The sequence below is a fragment of the Aplysia californica genome, unplaced genomic scaffold (assembly GCF_000002075.1).
Source record: "Aplysia californica isolate F4 #8 unplaced genomic scaffold, AplCal3.0 scaffold00128, whole genome shotgun sequence".
In the NCBI taxonomy this organism is placed as follows: Eukaryota; Metazoa; Mollusca; class Gastropoda; order Aplysiida; family Aplysiidae; genus Aplysia; species Aplysia californica.
This window is the reverse complement of record NW_004797398.1, coordinates 602,691-621,787: the sequence shown is the minus strand read 5'-3', so window position 1 is coordinate 621,787 and position 19,097 is coordinate 602,691. Positions and strand designations below refer to the sequence as shown.

The 19,097-nt window shown below is 37.7% G+C and overlaps 1 protein-coding gene across 6 annotated transcripts in view; it reads left to right on the top strand.

The window, feature by feature from the left end:
• LOC101860887 (probable phospholipid-transporting ATPase IIB) overlaps positions 1-19,097 on the top strand; it is a 52,022-nt gene that overhangs the window by 7,533 nt on the left and 25,392 nt on the right. For 3 of the 6 annotated variants that reach the window (XM_013081374.2, XM_035969228.1, XM_035969227.1), the window contains 5 exons: positions 2,267-2,316; positions 6,376-6,555; positions 14,679-14,829; positions 16,684-16,797; positions 18,248-18,415. In XM_013081374.2, the coding sequence (XP_012936828.1) occupies positions 2,291-2,316; positions 6,376-6,555; positions 14,679-14,829; positions 16,684-16,797; positions 18,248-18,415 (639 nt within the window). In that variant the 5' untranslated portion in view covers positions 2,267-2,290. The remainder of the gene's footprint in view (positions 1-2,266; positions 2,317-6,375; positions 6,556-14,678; positions 14,830-16,683; positions 16,798-18,247; positions 18,416-19,097) is intronic. The other 3 variants (XM_005096391.3, XM_013081376.2, XM_035969230.1) reach the window with 1 other exon arrangement.

The following is a 19,097-nucleotide window of genomic DNA, read 5'->3' as shown; positions in this document are numbered from 1 at the left end:
GCTGCTTGAAATATGTCTTGAGAAGAGGTCAGAAGAGTCGCAGAATGAAAACTGACTGATGACTGAAGAGAAGGCTACTGACAGTTTTGACATGAGCTTTATAATACTACAATATTACTCTGACATGAGCAGCAATTTTCACTGTTTTAAGTTATGCTCGTTCGCTGTGAATCTGTTGTTTTTAGCTTAAACTTCCTCTGGGATTTTACAAATCAACATTTCATATAATACGAGGGGGAGTCAAAAAGTACTGCAAGTTGTTCATTATTTTGCACAATTTTACCTCAAATTTAATTAAATTCAGCTCACAAGTACTTGCTTATATACTTTTGAACTCAAATTGTTAAAATTTATGTTTCTTTAATTTTGGGCCGAATGACATCACATCAAAATGGCTACCCTCTTGGAGGTCTGTCACGGGTAGAGAGCAGTGATTGAATTTCTTGTTTTAGAAGGAGAATCTTTCGATAACATCCAAAACTGACTTCAAAATGTTTACTAGGACCAGCTCTAGATTTTTACTCTATATATAGGTGGGTCAGGGCGTATGTGCAATGAACCAGAAAAAGAGGAAGACTTGTCCATACGCTTATCAGCCGAGCATCGTCCCGAGGAGTCAGCCAGAAAAATCATGTAATTGTGTTTTGGGACGTTCAAAGCGTGCTTCTCACTGATTTTTTTTTTACCACGAGGAGCAACTGTCAATTTTGAACCCTACATTGAAACATTGAAATGACGGAAAGAGGAAATTCGACGAGTCCGACCAAATTTGAACATGGAAAGAGTGTTTTTTTCACCATGACAATGCCCACCGGCATTCGAGTACCAGAACAAAGAAGATAATGATAATCATCCCGTTTATGTGGAAAACACTGCCCCACCCAACTTATTCTCCTGATTTAGCTCCTTTAGACTTCCACCTTTTCGGTCCTAGAAAAGAACCAAATAGAGGTCAACACTATAAAGACTATTGAACAATAGAGAAATCAAGACTGCTGTACCCCTATGACCAACCTGCTCAGTTTTACGCAGCTGGCATAGATGGACTTGGTAAAAGAAATAAAAATCTTATCCTCAGATGCTCCCTTTCAATTTGAGGTATCATAGTTGCAAGTGTGTTCTTTTTTCTTTAAGTTATAAACGAACTTGCATTACTTTTTGACTCACCCTGGAATATACTCAGGGCAAGCTTTCGAAAATGTTCCCTCTTTACATAAAAATGTGAGAAAAAAAATTAATTTGACTATTATTTTTCTAAGGGAATTCTTAAGTAACAGTCAAGTACGCAATACTTAGTCTTTAGTCATTAGTTTTTTTATGAGACTTCCTATGTTGAATTTAAATCTACTGAAACTTTTTCTTTGCAATTTCGTTTCAATATCTTGGAGGGCCAGTTCTGGCACAACCGCTTGTTATGTAACTGTAGCTATAGGCTATAGCTCTCTCTTTCTCTCAAAGTATGTCTCTTGACAAAGGTTTTGTGACATTACTTCAGATTTAAAAAGATGATCTTCCCCAGAAAACTGAGGCCTTAGTTCAGTTTATACGTGCCTGTGATTTGACCAGCTTGACTGCTGTTTTTTTATGTGCTGTGTGTTTCCTATGAAATGTTTTGTACTTGAACTTGTCCCCTCTCTTTGTTTATGTTCTTTATGTTTTTATTTCTCTTTGCTTCCTATCTAGTGTAATGATTAAAAGGCCTCTGTGTCAAGTATCAAGTTGGCCTTGTATGCCAAAAATGTTTTTGTCTTCAAAAAGCGCAATGAGGCAATCGTAGCACGAAAGTGAAACTGTATGGCTCCTGTTTTAAAAAGCTTAACATACAACACACTTCAGTGACTAAAAATATTGAATTGTAGGGCTTTATGAAATTCTTAGAATTTTTTAAAAAACCTTGTGTCTTATGGAGTGACCTTTCAGTTTTAGCATGCAACTCTACCAAGCTTGCTACCTGGAAGCAAGATCCTTGTCTGTTTAGTTCTGTTATATTTATTGAGGAGGTCCTTAGCGTTTTTGCCCTTGAAATATTTCCTGTACTTTAAAGTTAATGGTCCAAATTATGCTGCTACACTAGAAGTTCACTTGATTGAAAGAAGAATTTTTTTTGCAATGTTAGAGACAGCAAATTGTTGCAAACACTGCCATGATTTTCATTCATGTCTAATGTGAAATATTTAAGTCAGTAATTTGTGAAGGCTAAAGGGTCTTCTTTTAGCTCAAATGCTTTTGTTAGGCTTTGGATTTATTGTCCTCATTTGTCTTACAGAGTGTCTAGGAGAAATATTGAGCTATGGATCTTCGTCTGGTAGATCTGGGGTAAGGTGGAGGGTGTCACCTTTGTAAATCTCTCCTTTCCCTTCCCTTTCCTGCTCCCCACACTGCTCATCCCATTTTGCCTCTCAGAGCTATCTATTACACATTCATTCACGGATGTCATTGCTTCTTTTGTAGCTCTATTGTTTCCGTTCCTGGTGTGTTTTCCCACTTTTAACCCAAAGAATGACTTGAAAGAATATCAAAGAAAAGTCCTTTGAATTTTCTCTACCACGCGTAACATTAATAACGTTTTTTAATCAGAGAGATCTGTGTAATGAAGATTATTGATGTTTATTAGAGTGTTGTGTCAATATTGTTATTTGGGTCGTTTGTATTTTATTTTTGTGTGTTCCATTTGTTCAAATTACTTAAAAGCATTCAGGTCATTGTGGCTCGTAATTTAAAAGTGTCCAAAAATTTTTAAAAATCCTTTCCTCTGCATGATGATGTCTGCCTTGCCTTTTCAGGATATCTGGTTGCTGCTTCAATGCATCAGCTTTTTCCTCATGCATTCGTCGGGGGGAAATTGCTTATCACTCAAACCATCCTTTTTACTCAGGCTGCAAAGTTGTATCATTTAAAAGTCTTTTGTTTACCTAATTTAAAAATATTTAATGCATATCTGATCTTTGCTTTGCTAGCTTTAACCTGTATTCAGTATTTTCAGAAACATAACAATCTTGAGCTGCCTGCATTAAAGTACTTTCCTGTAAACGATGCAATTTACAAAGTTTTGTGTGCAGATAAAATGGGAAAGCCGGTAAAGTCTGTTATTTGACTTTTTTTTGGTAAGCTCTGTGCAATTTAAAAAGTTTTCAGCCTGGGATAAATGAAAATCCGAGGCAAAGGGTAGTGAAAAATCCTGTGTGTTGTTATACATTTTTTATGTCCAGTTTACTCAAGATTATGATGGAAAGGACTGGTTTCAGTTTTCTGGTTCTTCACTCTAAATGTTTGTTCATGGAGATTCCCATCCTCCCCATTGAGTTTGAACCCCGTACTTTCTCTTCAGGTTTATGTACGTGTTTGACTGGGTTGAATAAACATAGTATTTGTGTCAAGAAAAGCGAAAAGCCATGAAGAATCAATGCAATATGACATGCCATAAGTGCTTGCCCAATGCCAAGTGAAAATGTGAATAAAAGTCAAGGCTAGAGGCCTTATTCTTTATTTCATTGCAGGCTATACTGACACTGAAGGTTGAAAACAAACCGTATTACCAAAACAAGTGCTCATAAGCAACAAGAAAGTTTTCTACCATAAGATCGTCTCTTTATGAATAATGCCCCAAAATCCCTGGATGCACATATGCTCACCATCAAACACACTCCTGCGGTGTATATCTGTCTGTCTGATGTTCTCATCAGTTTTGGTAATATCAAAATGGAAGAGTATATTTAGCATCTTTTAAATTAATTTGGTACTTAATTTACGCATTATGATTACCCTGCACATGTGTGAGTGGTGTGAAGCACCAGTGCCTCTTTCTTGAAGTGACCTTCCTGGCATGCCTGTGTAGCCAGAGCCTGGAGTAGCATTATCCGCCACAATGGTCACAGACAAAGTTGGCCGGGGTGGGTGCTGATACTGTCTATCTGGTTCTCTTATCACCCAAGTGGTCAAGTCTCTGTGTCTCTGCTTTTCATGTGCCATCGGAAATTGCTCAACATGTCATTTTGTCGTCAGCCATGGCCTCCTGCTCTTTGGGTTGATGTAGGCCACCTTCAAGTCTCTCTTTCACTTTACTTTGAAGATATAGTTTAGTCACCCCACTGGTTGTGCATCCTCGGCGAGTCTGTCATACAACATGTTTTTTGTAATATGAATGGAGGACGAAGAGCCCCGAAAACTCAGCTACAGCAGCTTGTGTACTACACATTACACATCTGTGGCGAGTTTGGACTTGACCATCACTCTCAGGAAGACTGAGATCAGATAATGAAACTGAACCAAGATTCTCTCCTTTCCGTCTCTGTTGACAAGCATCGCCTTGACATTATAGAATCTTTCGCTTATCTTGCTTCAAACATTACCAGCTCACTGTCTCTCGAAGCAGAGCTGGCTTAAAAGACTGCAGTGAGAGTTGAAAGGGAAAAGTGACAAGCGCATATTTGTGTTTGGGTAATATACTAGATGTGTCACACAAACTTTTAACAATCTGCTCTTTATAAATGTGTGTCAAATAATAATAACTGTAAAGGTCTGATATAAAAACCTCCTTTGGTGGGGATGAGAAACTTTTTCAACAAATCAAAGTCAAATTCTTTTGATGTATATATATAAATTGTAGTTGTAAGTCTGAATATAAAACAAGTAAGATAAAATGATTCTAAAATTAACATGTGAAGTTTCTATTGGCTCAGTCTTGATTTTAAAAGCATAATTTTTAAAAATCCAGCTTAACACATTTTACATCACAACAGAGGGAAAGCATGTTCTTTTATTTTTGTTGGTTTATTTCCCTGGTTGCAAGCAAAATTCTCCCAGTGCCAGGGAACATGTGTAATTATCTCACTCTCATTATTATTTATATAGGTAATTACCTGTTGCCTTGAACAATTTGCCTGCATGGTCTACTGCTAAATACTGTGTCGTTTCTGCTTGGAGCTATGTTGCTGGGTTTTGTTTTTGTGCTGGGTGGGAGGTTTGCCACCACAAAAGTTAACTTCATTGGCAAGGACTGTTTCAGTTCACTGCACTAGAGGATTTATTTGCCTGTTGGGGTTCCTGTTCATGTTTGGCTGAGTGTTGAATGTTGGAGTTCATTTTTTTGTGACGGAGTAATTTTTGTGGCTTGGAAAAGAGTGTGTGTTGTTACAGGTAGCTGTTCTTTCTTACAAATGACTCAGTTTGTGTTTCTTATTGATAAATATAATTTGTGCTTGAAGTTTGTATTATTATTATGTCTTAGTTATATTAAACTTCATGTAAATGTAAAGATGCATTACTTAACCATTCAGTATTCGATTGCTGCTCCCATCTTTTTGTGGCCAGACACTAAATAGTTGGTGATTTATAATGTGATGTAAGAATCATGTCTGTCAAACTTCAGCTGTATTGAAAAAGCACCAGCTTGCATTGTGATGATGCTGTCCATTTTCAGTTTTCACTTTGTTAAGTGAAGATATCATGTACCAGACTGCTTCTACCTGCTACCTTCACACCTTCACCAGTAAATGCTTAATGTTATAACGTGTTCCTTGTCCTTACCTCACCAAAAATTCTCCCTTTCCAAAAATCCATTGTATTGCTTTGCTCATTGTAATTGTATAATTGTAACATAAATTGGGATTTACCAACTTTCAACTGCATAAACTAGACACAAAGGATCCGAGATGGTGGGGTATTTTGCCCTGCCTTATTCATTTAACCTTTTCTTTAGTTTATGCAATGTTATTTCATGCCTTTTGAAGGCTTATTGCAATATTTATATTGAAGTTTAATGTTAGTCAGAAATAATTATGAGTTTTTGTCACAAGTTGGAATTATTCCCATTTAGAATAAGAAATTTACCAGGTCACGGAAAGTTATAAGGCTCAGCTGGGTTCTTTGAAAATGATTGTGATGTGAAGGGAAAAAAAGCAAAGTATGTGCCTTGGGAAACGTTATTGATTTATGCTCTTAAAAGTTTACCCTTAATCCGCTGGTGACATCTGTTTTTTGTTCGACAGAAGAAGAAATCTATAACTCAACGTTAACATAATGTGCTTTCTTTTCTTTTTTCTTTTTTTGTGGCAATTTTTCATGTTGTTTACGGGCTACTAAATCTGCAGTGGTCGGTGTTGAAATTCTTTAAAATAACGTTCCTTTCTGTACAGATGTGGCTGGAAAATTGTTGCTACAAGCCAAAATAGTTTTCGTTTTAGCTTTTAGTTGCTGTTACCTCCTACGTCTTGTTCGATAGGAATTCAAAAGAGGTTTATGATTTCTCCTACTTACGAAATATTTCTGTTATGATCAAAAAGAGTTCAGTGCTAGTGTCTTTTCTGTTGTGAATAGTTTATGCGTTGATATGCTATTCCTGTGTTGAGTTTTCGAATTCCTCTTATGCACGTATAGGGCAGTGAGTTCTGACGATGAGGATGACCACGGCGCCTGCCTGGACACAGTGCCCCTGATGTGCGGCGACAGCTTTGAGATGGACGAGAGTGACCGTCTGGTCAATGAGCGGCGGCGGCGCTACCGGACGAGGGGCTTTTTCAGCTTCTTGTCGCAGCGTTGGTCCAGCTTCTGTTCAAAGTAAGTTAGTTTTTTAGTTTTAGTAAGGTTTGACAGCACTCGCAACTGCATAAGGTCATTTGAGTGCCAAGGGGTGGATGTCAACAGAGAAGTCCAAACAGGGAATGGGGCTTACTCTGCTCACCTTTCTAGCCTCAACAGCACATGGTCTGCTTAGACTATCAAGACACCCCGGAAATAGCAGTTCACAAGAAAGTGACAAACATACAAAAAAAGTAGAGGAAAAATGATGATAGTAAGGATGAGGGGAAAAAAAGCAGCAGTTCCTCTTATGTTGTTCCGGCACAGTATAAGCTTGACATTGATAAATCAACCCATTTACAATTCTACTGTGCATAAGAACATGCTATTGTCCCCCCATGGGAATTGTCTACACTTCAGTCAGTAGCACTGCTTGGGGGGGTGGGGGTGGTGTACAAAGTAAGTCATTTGAAGTCAAAAGAGCATAACTCAAATGCTTTAAAAAGTGAAAGAGACAAAAATGAGAATTATATTGTATGAGTGGAAAAGGGAAAGTTGCTCGAGATGGGCAAAAACTGTCAAAGCAAGTGCTTGAATTGAAAAAAGAAATATATATGGAACCATGTGGGGGGTGTAGTTGGAAGGATGGGGTGGGAGGCGGAGGAAGGGAAGGGAGACCAAAGAAAAAAAATTTGTTTTAGAAATGGTTTGATATGAGCATTATGAAGTTGTCTTGTTTATAAGATAAGATAAGATAAGATACATCTTTATTGTTCGGATCCTGGCACATTGGTTTGGTGTTTCGTCATGTGTACACACACACACACACACACACACACACACACACACACACACACACACACATGCGCGCGCGCACACACACACATGCACACATACGTAGGTTTACAATCACATGCATAATATAAATGAGCAGCAATATAAACAATAATAATCGTAAGCTAGGTACACACTCAATATTATTTTGATGCATGCTCTAAGGTCGTAAGTATACTTATACAAGATAAGATGGTTAAGGTGGAAGCATTTTGATAGATGATTGTAAAAATGATTTTCTATATCTTTCTTTGTTACAGATCAAAAGCCTAGGTCTTTTACTTTTGACTGATGTTTTTATTTGAGGGAACAAGGGATATTTGTTGTAGAAAAAGATAGAATTAATTTTTTTAGTGCAAGCTGTTATGTACAATTCATCCAAGTAGGGGAATGTAGATGTTGAAATTTTACATGCTTTCTGTATTAGTCAATTTAATTTTTTTTTTTCTTGTTGTCTTGTGTTTCCGTCCCATGCTGTTATACAAAATTTATCATACTTTCTATAGTTGAATGGTAGAACATGGACATCAATGTTTTATCAACTTTAAAATACTTTAGCTTCCTGAGAAAAAATAGTCTTTTGTTCACTTTTTTATGCAGGAGAGAAGTGTTGACACGCCAGCTGAGTTTGTTGTCTATTGTAACTCCCAAATGCTTAAAGCCTGACACTTGCTCCATGTTTTCACATTTAATTTCAAGTGGCTGCAGGGGCAGTTTCTTTATTCTGAAGTCAACAAGTTCTTTTGGGTTTTTTCACATTTAAAAGCAGCTTATGATCTTCACACCATATATATTGTCGCCTGAGAACTATTTTGTCTAAAGTGTACTTAAGTAAAGAGTGCACTTTGGACAAAAAAGTTTCTGAGGCGATGATATATTATAATCATTGACCTTTTTTTCCCCCTTGTTTGAATAACAAATTTTTTTTTTTGGGGGGGGGGGGGGGGTTGGAGAGGATATAGTAATATGGGGCATATGTGCTTACCGATAGATGTAGAGGTTTGTTTCAGATGTTGAGTAGTTCAGAGTGTACCTTAGGTGTCAGTCTTTGAAAGAGACGGATCTTGTATGTTATTGTAGGGTTAACTTACAGAGGCAAACTTCTTTTCAGGTATTTTGCTTTTTTCATCTCCTAATGTGAAAAGAAAGACATTGTGCTTGGCAGGTGCGAGAAACTGTTTTCTTGACTAGAAAAGCTGAAATTTCATGCTTTGTATAATAGATGACAGAGGTACTTTAATGCATTTTGTTGTGGAATGAGGGGTGGAGGTTGTTGTAATAGGACATTATTCACACCCAAACCCTTGTAAAGGAAAACTCCGTGGCCAACATTTTTTTACAAGTCAAGAGACTGAAGTGTGTATATGTGGCACGACGTGGAATGAGGGACTAGTCAATTTTAGGTAAGGGGCCTAAGGGGGTTATTTTTATCATCTTAAAGCCTGTCCCTTTGCCTTGCTTTTGGTGAAAAAGATATCCATCTATGTTGAATAGAAGTTGAAATATTTGCGACTGAAGGAGGGGAGGGTTGCCTGGTTTCAGAAGTAAAATGAATGAGAAAATGGCCGTCAAGGTTTGGTTTTTCCATAGCTGAGTCTTTGGAAACTGAAAATTTCCTTTTTTTGTCCTTATCAATTTTTTTCAGTAAAGTCCACTCAGAAATGTATTTTTAAATAGACATCAAAGGTGTTGAGCCAAAAAAAGAAAATTAGAAAGAATTTCTAACGGCCAGAAAAATGCAGGTTCCTTCAATTTCATTATTTTGACTAGTGCCTGATTTCACCATGATGCTTCACATATGTATCATGAATATGAATATATTATATTTTAGTGGCGTCTTTGATTAATAGGTCTTAGATATATTTAATGGATGATTTTTTAAAGTCATGTAGAGGAGACATGGACAGTTCATGAGCAATAGCTTGGATGAGGATTTCATCATGTACCTTGTGTAAAGTTATGGCAGGACTTCTTGAGTGGAAAATGTGACCATAGTTTCCCAAAGCAGATGTTTACTTTTTCGGATTTCTTTTTTCTCTCTGTATTCCTCAACAGAGAGGAATAAGTTCCTGTTTAAGAAGAGCGGTTATAGTGGGATGTTGACAGAAAACTCAAGCTGCAAACAAGTGTTCATTTTTGGTCTTGATGTTCAGGATTTCGAAAAGAGAAATATAATCCACTTTCCTCTTTTCATTTTGATTGAAAAGGATTCTTTTCGTGAAAGTATTAAAGTTGTCAGTTAAACTCCTTTTTCTACCCCCCAGGGCGGTGCCACTGACTGAAGTGTCTTTAGACCATTCCCAAAGGGGGGACATTTCTTGTTCATGCACAGTAGAATTGTAAATGGGCTGATTCATCAATGTCACACTCATAACTGTGCCTGATCTACAACAGGGAACTGCTGCTTTTTCTTTCCTAATCCTTACTATTGTCATTTTCCTCTACTTCTTTTGTATGTTTGTCTCACTCTTGTGACCCTCTATTTCCGGGGTGCCTTGATAGTCGAAGCAGATTTTGTGCTGTTGAAGCTAGAGAGATGAGCAGAGTAAGTCTGATTCCCTGTAAGGACTTCTCTGTTCACATCCACCCCTTGGTGCTCATATGACCTTATGCAGTTGCGGGCGCCGTAAAACCTCTACTAAAACTTTTTTTAAAACCCAAAAATTCCTTTTTCAACATTATAAGGTTGTTTCAGAGGCAGGGCCTCAATTGTTTATTGTCCGTATCAGAAGAATCAAGACAAGTGAGTGAAGAGCAGTAAATACATCCCAGTGTTAAGAATGCTCCTTCAGTGACTTGAACTAGATTTGTCAGCATCTTGGTCAAGCATGGTATCAGCTGTTCTATCTGTGTACTCATTAAAGTAGGTCAAGCTGAGATATTCGATGGGATTAAGAAATTTGATGCTGTATCTTTTCCGTGACTTTTTTTCCCGTTGTTTCTTTTGTATTGTAGGTGCTTTGTCTGCTCCGTCTAATAAATATGTTCAGTGTTACTGATATTTTAGTTGGCTTTAAAGAAATATTATAACCATGGTAGTACTGACTGGATGTAGACTGTGCATAGATACAACTCTTCTGTATTGGCTAAGACTTTTTTCCCCGTTGTTTCTTTTGTGTTGTAGGTGCTTTGTCTGCTCCATCTACTAAATATGTTCAGTGTTACTGATATTTTAGTTGGCTTTAAAGAAATATTATAACCATGGTAGTACTGACTGGATGTAGACTATGCATAGATACAACTCTTCTGTATTGGCAAAGACACAATACATGATGCACCGGCAGTGGATTTTTAGTTGCAGCGGGGGGTTACCCGCCAAGCGCCTTATCACGTCGGGGGCACGAGGGTCAGTTCCCTGTCGCCGCTCTGTCTGGGCTGACTTGATTTATGGTACTTTTCAACAGACAGTTTTAGGTGTATCCTTTTGTTTATGGTAATTATCATTTAATGCATCCAAAACACGCATTTCTGCTCTTGACACTCAAAAAAGAACGGACATTGTAACTTGTCCGGTTATTTCTTTAGCCGTGCTGAAGTCGGCAATGCTAAATTGTAAATTTTCTTGGACAAGTGTGATGAAAAAAGGTCAATATAAAAAAAACAGCACGACAAAAACTGTCCAACTTTTGGAACATGAATGGCATAACATTGGTGCAGATACTCATAAAAGATGGTATCTGCGCATATAATAGAAAGCTGTAATTTTGCAACTTTATCCATCTGGCACACAATTCGCTTTGAAGTAATTCCTCCAAATGCAACTTTATTTGTCGAATATAATCGTGAATATTCGCATATTTTCTGATTTTAAAGCCAGAAAAACATCTACAATGCTATACACAAACAGTATCTGTTAGTGTTACACTCCAGAAATTCCTTACTTTTCTTAGAACACTAAGTCTAGGTTTTGTAAGTTGACTGAATAACAGGGATGACTTCTGGTAATTGGGTTATAAGAATAGTTTCTAGCTTTCCAGTGACACTGAATCACAGCCAGACTTTTCCAGCGTTTATTTTCGTTTCAATGACCATTTGCAATACCTGACAATGTTCTAATTACCTTACACGTTTTTAAGTGTCCGCGCATATTTCCCACACAAACACTAAGAATGAATGTGTTAGCTGTCATTATTTTTATTCCATACAAGAAGTTTATCTCTACTCATGTATTTACACAGTTTTGTGGTTTTAAAAAATCGCATAATATATATTTCTTAGTTGTATGCAGGCTGCCACAGACACAGCAGGGTTTATGAACAAACGCAGAGAAACTTTCTCTTGTTTAATATTAAAACAAGAGTTTACGCTGAGTGTCTTTAGTTAAAAAATGCAGACGTGCATCTTTCTTCTCTTATAACCTGACAATTACTACTTGCGCAGATTTAAGATTTTTTCATGGTAAAAGACATGATATTCATAGTCAGTTTAACACAGATTTTGGAGAGATCTGTTGTGGTGTTTTTAAATTGACATACCTTTATTCATGTTTGTGACTAAACTAGGACAAATTGGGTACTCTACAAACACTTGTCTAGAACAAAAACTAAGGAACAGAAATTAACCATTCTATCGCAGAATAAATCTCAAGACATTGAGCTTTTAGTGCATCAGTGTAATGGTTTGCTGTGTGGGATGGGGAAGAAGTTATAGCATTTCAAATGTAGACAAAAGTGCAAATTTCTTAACAGACACCGGCAAAGTCGCTTCAGGGCTCATTAACTCCGTGATGCTGGAGCTCCTTTGCTGAGTCACGCTAACTAAAAGGAACAGAATCAGACGAAAAGTGACGCTGTGAATAATATATTTGTCAATATTAGTATTTTGGCAGTGCTGTTTTTTTGGCACTGGTCTGACTTTGATGTTTTTTGTCCCTGTCTACATTAAAAAACATAGCTTGTTTTTCTACTTACATGGATGTGTTCTATGATGTGGTCTGTGTCTCTTTCTTCTTTCAGTCTTCTATTGTTTAAACTGTCTTTGACAAGGTATGGTCATTTTCCGGCTTATTGTTCTGTGTACTAGTATGTCCTCTTACACAATGGAAGTCTCTTTCTAAACCCGGTCTGTAACACTTTTGTCTGTAATAAGGGCAGAGATTCTGACAGTTCTTGTTAATTGTTTATGACCTAACCATGGTGTACACTGGGGAAACGTTTCCAGTGTTTATGTTTTAACATTTATGGCCTTTAGCGGATGAATTTTCTATTCTCTCATCAGCTTTTCTTTTATGAGCCCTTGATTTAAAAAAATTCACATGCCAGTACACACATCCTCTCTTTATCTCCTGTTATTCATCTGCCCCACCTCACATACAAACATACAGTTACATTCAACCCCCCCTCACACCCCCTTTCCCCATTTCTCCCCTTCAGAGTTTTCATACAGTTATTATGCAGTAATGTAATGTGGTACCCCCCTCCACCCTTTTTTTTTGCTTTTCCTCCATACATACATCATTTCAGTATTACTTGCCACAGCTGTTGCCCTTTTGGTTTTTTGTTTCCATCTGCACTCACAGTGTGTGTGTGTGTGTGTGTGTGTGTGTGTGTGTATGTGAGAGAGAGAGAGCTGCTGCTGCTGTTACTGTAAGCCTCCCTCTGTGTGTGCCAGCTTTAACTCGACCTCTGTCCCTCAGTCTCTCCCCAGTCTTTCCCTACTTTCCTCCTCCTTCTCTCCCTCTGTTTAATTAAAGGAGGCATCTGTTGGAAAGTTTGAGAAGCACAGGTTATCCTCCAGCTCTGTGGATGTACACGAATCTAGAAGGAACTACCTTGTTATCTTTTCATGTTGATCCAGAGGATGTCTGCTTCAAGATTATAGCTGATGTGTACTACACTCTCTATATTTAAATTCTATTGATTTTATAATGCGTGAATGTAATTGCTTTTTGGATAGTCAGCAATGGAAGTCTACTTGAAGAGGGGTAGAGAGAGTTAGTTCATTCGTGCCCTGTTTGTGTAAACAGGCGCTTTGGTGTCTCTGGCTTCTGTCTCTGTGCTTCTCTGATCCAAATATTTTTCTTCGTGTTATGTGAGGATGTAAACGTATCTTTAGGATGAGTTAATGAACTTGGAATAATCTTTGGAAACTGGTGTTTTTATGTATTTTGCTGTCAGTTTTGGTATGGATGTTCAGAAGATTTCTTCAGATTGTGTTTACACTGAGAACATTTTTTTTCATAGCTGAAATTAAAAAAAACCCAACTATGTTGTATGCTTATTGGATGGAAGGGTTTCTTGTAGTTTCTGTTTTCCTGTTCTTATCCAGGGAATGCTTACACAGAGAGGTCTATGGGCGTGTTTTGTCAACCAAAGAGTAGTTGGAGCCAGATGTTTCTAAACTCTATCGTTTGAGGGTGTTATTATACTCACAGGATGTTAAGCAGACATGAAATAAACTGTGTTGTTATAGGCATTGGAGGAACTTATTTTTTTAAATTTCCTACTATTGACTGTTTGTTTCTCAAGGACAAGTTTGGTTTTCCTTGTGAAACTTTTTTAGTTGCAGCTCTTTAAGGATAGGTTTAATCTGATTCAGAGATTATACTTCAATTGAAGAGAAGTTTTTTCTTTGGATTTTATTTGTTGTGTGGATATTTCTCTATATGGGACTCTGAAGATTTGTAATTTGCATTGGTGTTTTCAGTCCAGCTTTTGGAAATTTGTTTACAAATAAAACAATGGAGAATGTAACATGTGTTTCGGTGCTTCAAATGACAATGAGAAAAAAACTTCAGAGGTAATGGTCTTGGTGGTCCTACATTTTGTAATTGTGTATGCTTCATAAACTTTGTAGTTGAGAAACTGCCTTGTGTGATGGCTCATACCTTCACTAAGTTGTTATTTGTTTTGCTTTTGTTGTTGTGATAATGAGTGGTTGGCGAGTTCTCTGGTGTGCTTTGCTTCTTCTTTCTTGTCAAACATCAATCGTCATTATCTCTCCTCCTTCTTTTTCGTGTTTGTTACTCTTCAGTAGCACCTTTAGTCTTCGGCACTTCTATGAACTGCTTGTATTAAAACTCGTAACCAAAGCCTAACAAAAACTGTCTCATGTGATGGACCATACCCTTACAAAGTCGGTATTATTCATGTTGCTTTTGTTGTTTTTGTATACAGGTTTGCTCTTTTGTGACACAAAAATCTTTTTATTTCCATATATCTTGTTACTTCAGCTATCACCATTTCCCTTTCATAGCTTTAAGGGTCTATTATGGTTTTTGTGATAAATATTACTATCTCACATGTACTTTGTCAGAACTTATTCTTTCAATTTTCTTCTCTCATGGTGCCGTAAAATTTACTCTCCTGGTCCTTCTGTGTTTTGCACAGCTGCTGGGGCCGAGTGTTCTCGGTGTGCTGCAGAGAGAAGGAGCTGCGTCCGCGGACTGTGCACATCGGGCTAGGCACACACCAGACGGAGAAACACCCTCGCAATGTGGTGCGCAACCAAAAGTACAGCATTATCACCTTCATACCTAAGGTATGACCCTGAGTATTTAAATGTTTATCTGTTAAATATGATTATTTGAAGAATACCATGAGGAAGTCATAATTAAATTCAGTTGTTGAAGTATCGTTTTTCGGTAACTTTCCCCTATGGACACGAGAACTCGGTCTGAGTGTGTGGTTGGGCAAATCTTGCACTGCCAGGGAGTGAGGGCTCAAAGAGTAAATAGCGTTAATTCCCAAGAGATCAACTCGGGAGCATGTGAATAAGAGGTTTGAAGTTACATTCGTTGGGAAAGTGGGGTTAAGAAGGGTCACGAAATAAAAGAAAAAAACTTTTCTACTCTAGCACCACATTCCCTGCCTCTGGAGACAGTAGATCATGCAGACTTCCCATTTTCCCTAACGTTCACTGTACTTCATATTTGTTTGCTGGTTTTGGCCTAATCCTCATTAGGGAGATGTGTCATCACCACAAGGCATAGACCAATCCATCACTCGTGCTATCATCTGTGACGGTGAACAGATGCCTACTGGTATTGTGTTACTTGGGACCTAGGGGGTCTGAAATGCTACAGCCATAAAGGTTTTATTACCAGTGGGGTTACTGTACAGCAGTTGGTGGAGCGAGGTGGAATTTGTGGGTTTAATATTTCATGGGCATACAACTCTTATTGTTGAAAAAGTAAGGGGGCGGGGTGCCTTTAGGTATGGATGTGGAAGGGAGTAAAAGAGGAGGAAAATATGGTGTAGTTTTGGGCTACTGTCAGAAATTCATACTTTTCTATACTTTCTATAGTTTAGTGTCCATACTTTCCTGCCTGTTTAAGATACCTGATTAAATGATAATGAGTCTTTTGAGCGCTTTTACAGCCTTTGCAACTTGATTAGCAATTTTTCACAGCACATTCTTTATTGATATTTATTCATCGATTCCCTTCGTTCATGGATGGGTAACAAATAAATGCCGTGCTCACGAGCTGCTAGAAGTGCATCCTCTCCCATGGCAGACCAAGTCAAGAGCATCTAAGCTCAGTTCTAATGTTGATAATTTATTATTATAAATTACACTGTCTTTTTTTCTTCCTTTTTTTTTCTGCTTTACTCTAGCTAATCTGATCTGATGTTTTCATAATCCTCTTTTTGATGAAATAATAAGCTGGTGGTTGAAAGGTACCATTGATAGGCCTTCCTTTTTCTTTTTTTCCCCTCCTTTTTCCCTGTCTGTCTCTCTTGCTTTTTCCCCTGCACAAGATGACCCTCATTGTATGACTGTGCTTCTATTTACTGAAGCTAATGTAATAATCTTACTTTTGTGATGGCAACTTAACATAAATAACCACTCAACAACAACTCTGACCTCTGTTCAAACAGACCATGTGAGTGGTTGTTGGGTGCTCTGATGTTGTTTGCCCTTTCTTTAATATATCAAACAGTAATCGTCCTTTTTTTCTCTTTCTTATATTTGTATGTTACTCTACAGTAACACTTCTAGTCTTCACCCCTTGTATGAACTATTTGTGTTACTAGTGCCATAAAACTTGTACTAAAACTAAACTTAATTAAACAAAGCCCCATCTGGGAAATGACTGTTTATTTCTAGTCATGTGTTTAAACTTGACTCATATTAACTGTTTTGCAATCGTAACATACTTCATAGATGATACCTTGTGTCAGTCAATATCATTGTTCCAAACAGCCCGATATGTTGAACAATGTTGCATGACTAGGTAACCTTTGCTCTCATCGACCTTCAAACCAGTATACTGTGCGCAATTACTTTGGAATGTGGGAACACAAAAATCTCATTCAAAAATGCCTTGTGTGATACTAAAGTGTAATGTCAGACAAAAACTCACTAAAGTTCTTTGTTTTGTTTGTCTTGCAGGTTTTATTTGAGCAGTTCAAGTTTTTCCTCAACCTCTACTTTCTCATCATCGCCTTGTCCCAGTTCATCCCTGAGCTGAGAATTGGATACTTGTACACATACTGGGGGCCTCTGGTAAGTGAACTGATCACGATTTCTCCACTGTATGTGTTGACATCATGGTCAACCGGCATCTTTGGTGAAGCTGTTTCATGCTTCACTGTTGCACACAGGAGACCCAAGTTTGATTCCTGAGTGGGGAGAATTTTTATCTTGCATCTTGGTCCTTTTGTTTGGGATGTTATGTCCTTCTCAGCCTGATTGACCTGTCAGGCAGGGTCGAAGCCTGTCTAAAACAATTATCTAAATTTTGTTGATGGGGGTGGTAAAACACCTAGGCCTACAGAGAATAAAGGAAGATTGTTGGTGGCCCAAATTTTGAAAATGAAAAAGTTGTGGGTCTGTATTGAAGACCCACAAGCTGTGTTATGATACCCTCAGCATTCTGTATTTTTTCATATTGATCTCGTGGAGGAGGTTTGCTTTTGATGTTTTATTGGGATAATTTTTACATCTTGACTGAATTCACCCTTAATAATGCTGTCCCTCTCTTTGAAAATGTGTGGGGTTTTTTGTTTTTTTTTCCCCCTCATAACTAACCTGTGAGATGGGGTCAGTGTCCTCATCTGTTTTCAAACATTATTTATGTGTTATGATAATGGCTAGGTGCAAAGTCCATTTGTTGGGAGGCTAAAGATATGCTATGAGAGTACTGAATACTTTTTGTGTACCAACGAAGAAGCTGGAAAGAGAAAATAGGAATGAATACTTTTATGTTCTATTTTGCTATTGTTTGAAGTGTTTTTGCATATTTTACTGTTTTTTTTGCTAAAGGGGGTTGGACAGTGCCACTGTTAGGTCAGTTGCTGTTTTTTTCTTCTTTTTAGTTTTTAATCTTTCCTCTTGCTTTTTTCCCCTTTCAGTGGGTGGTTGGCGGGTGCTCTGGTGTGGTTTGCTTCTTCTTTCCTATCAAACATCTATCGTCTTTATCTGCCTTCCTTCTTTTTTTTTTTTGTTACTCTCTTGTAACACCTCTAATCTTCAGCCCTTTTTGACCTTATTGTATTGCAAGTGCCGTAAAACTCTTACTAAAACTAAACTTTCCCCTCTCACAATCTTGACGTACTTCTTTTCAATCGAAGTATTACCATTTCAATATGCAGGATGTGTACATTATGTATGTTGTGACATTTCACCTGCCAATTTTTGGGATTGTTATGTTTATTTTCTGTACATCATCAGTTTTCTTTTCTGTTGGTACTTATAAAATATTATTACAAAAGCTATGCATATTCTTGATGCTGTGGGGTTGTCTCCTATTGATACTTCTTTAATATTGCTCTTATTTTGTTTTGTTTTTTCGGTTTTCTGAGGGATTATGGCTGTAATTGTTTTTTTTTGGATAGGGGACTTTTCCAAAGCAAAAGCTATACTGTCAAGCCTGGCACTCTTTATCTTTTAAAAAGAGGACAAAATATTTGGTGTCAGCTACTCTTTTGTAAACTCTTGTTTTGTTGTCTTTCAGGCTTTTGTGCTGTTTGTGACCATGAGTCGAGAGGCCCTGGATGACTACCGCCGATATAGGAGGGACAAGGAGGCAAATTCTCAAAAATTCAAGAAGCTTACTCGAGATGGGATAATTCGTGTTCCTAGTTCAGATATACAAGTTGGACATCTTGTCATTTTAGAAAAGGTAATAATTTGTTGTTCCGAAACAGTTTTAAAGGGAAATACTTTTACTGTGTACTTTAGTTTTGATTTATATTTTTTATTGTGGACTGAATCTACTAAAGGTTATTTCAGGATTGAGACAAATCATTAAGCATCGCCAATTGTTTACTGTTGTATTTTGTCTTTTCTTTTATTGTTTTGTCTGATGTTTTAGATTAAAAGAAAATCCTACATGCCTTTCATCTGTGCAGTGTACTTGTTGTGACGAGTATCCCTAAGAATTAAGCGGCAGAATAGAATAAGAAATGAAGAGCTGTGGGAAAGGACAGGACAAAAGGACATAGAAGTAGAAATAGGACTAAGGTGGCGATGGATGGGACACACCCTCAGAAAACCCAGTGGAAACATCACAAGAAAGTCTGCAGTGGAACCCACAGGGAGCACGAGATAGGGGTAGGCCACAGGAAACATGGCGATGTGTAGAAAGGGACATCGAACGAGCTTAGAAGGATGGCCCAGGACAGAGATAATTGGAAGGAGTTTGTATGTGGCCTATACCCTGCCAGAGGTGAAAGGCATTGATGATGACTTGTTCTGTTGTGACACTAGCAGTCTTTTTTTTTGTGTGTGTTACATCGCTGGAGTCAAATGGTACTGTTAGTATGTCTTTGTTTTTTGCACATCTCTGATTTCTTTCAGCCCCC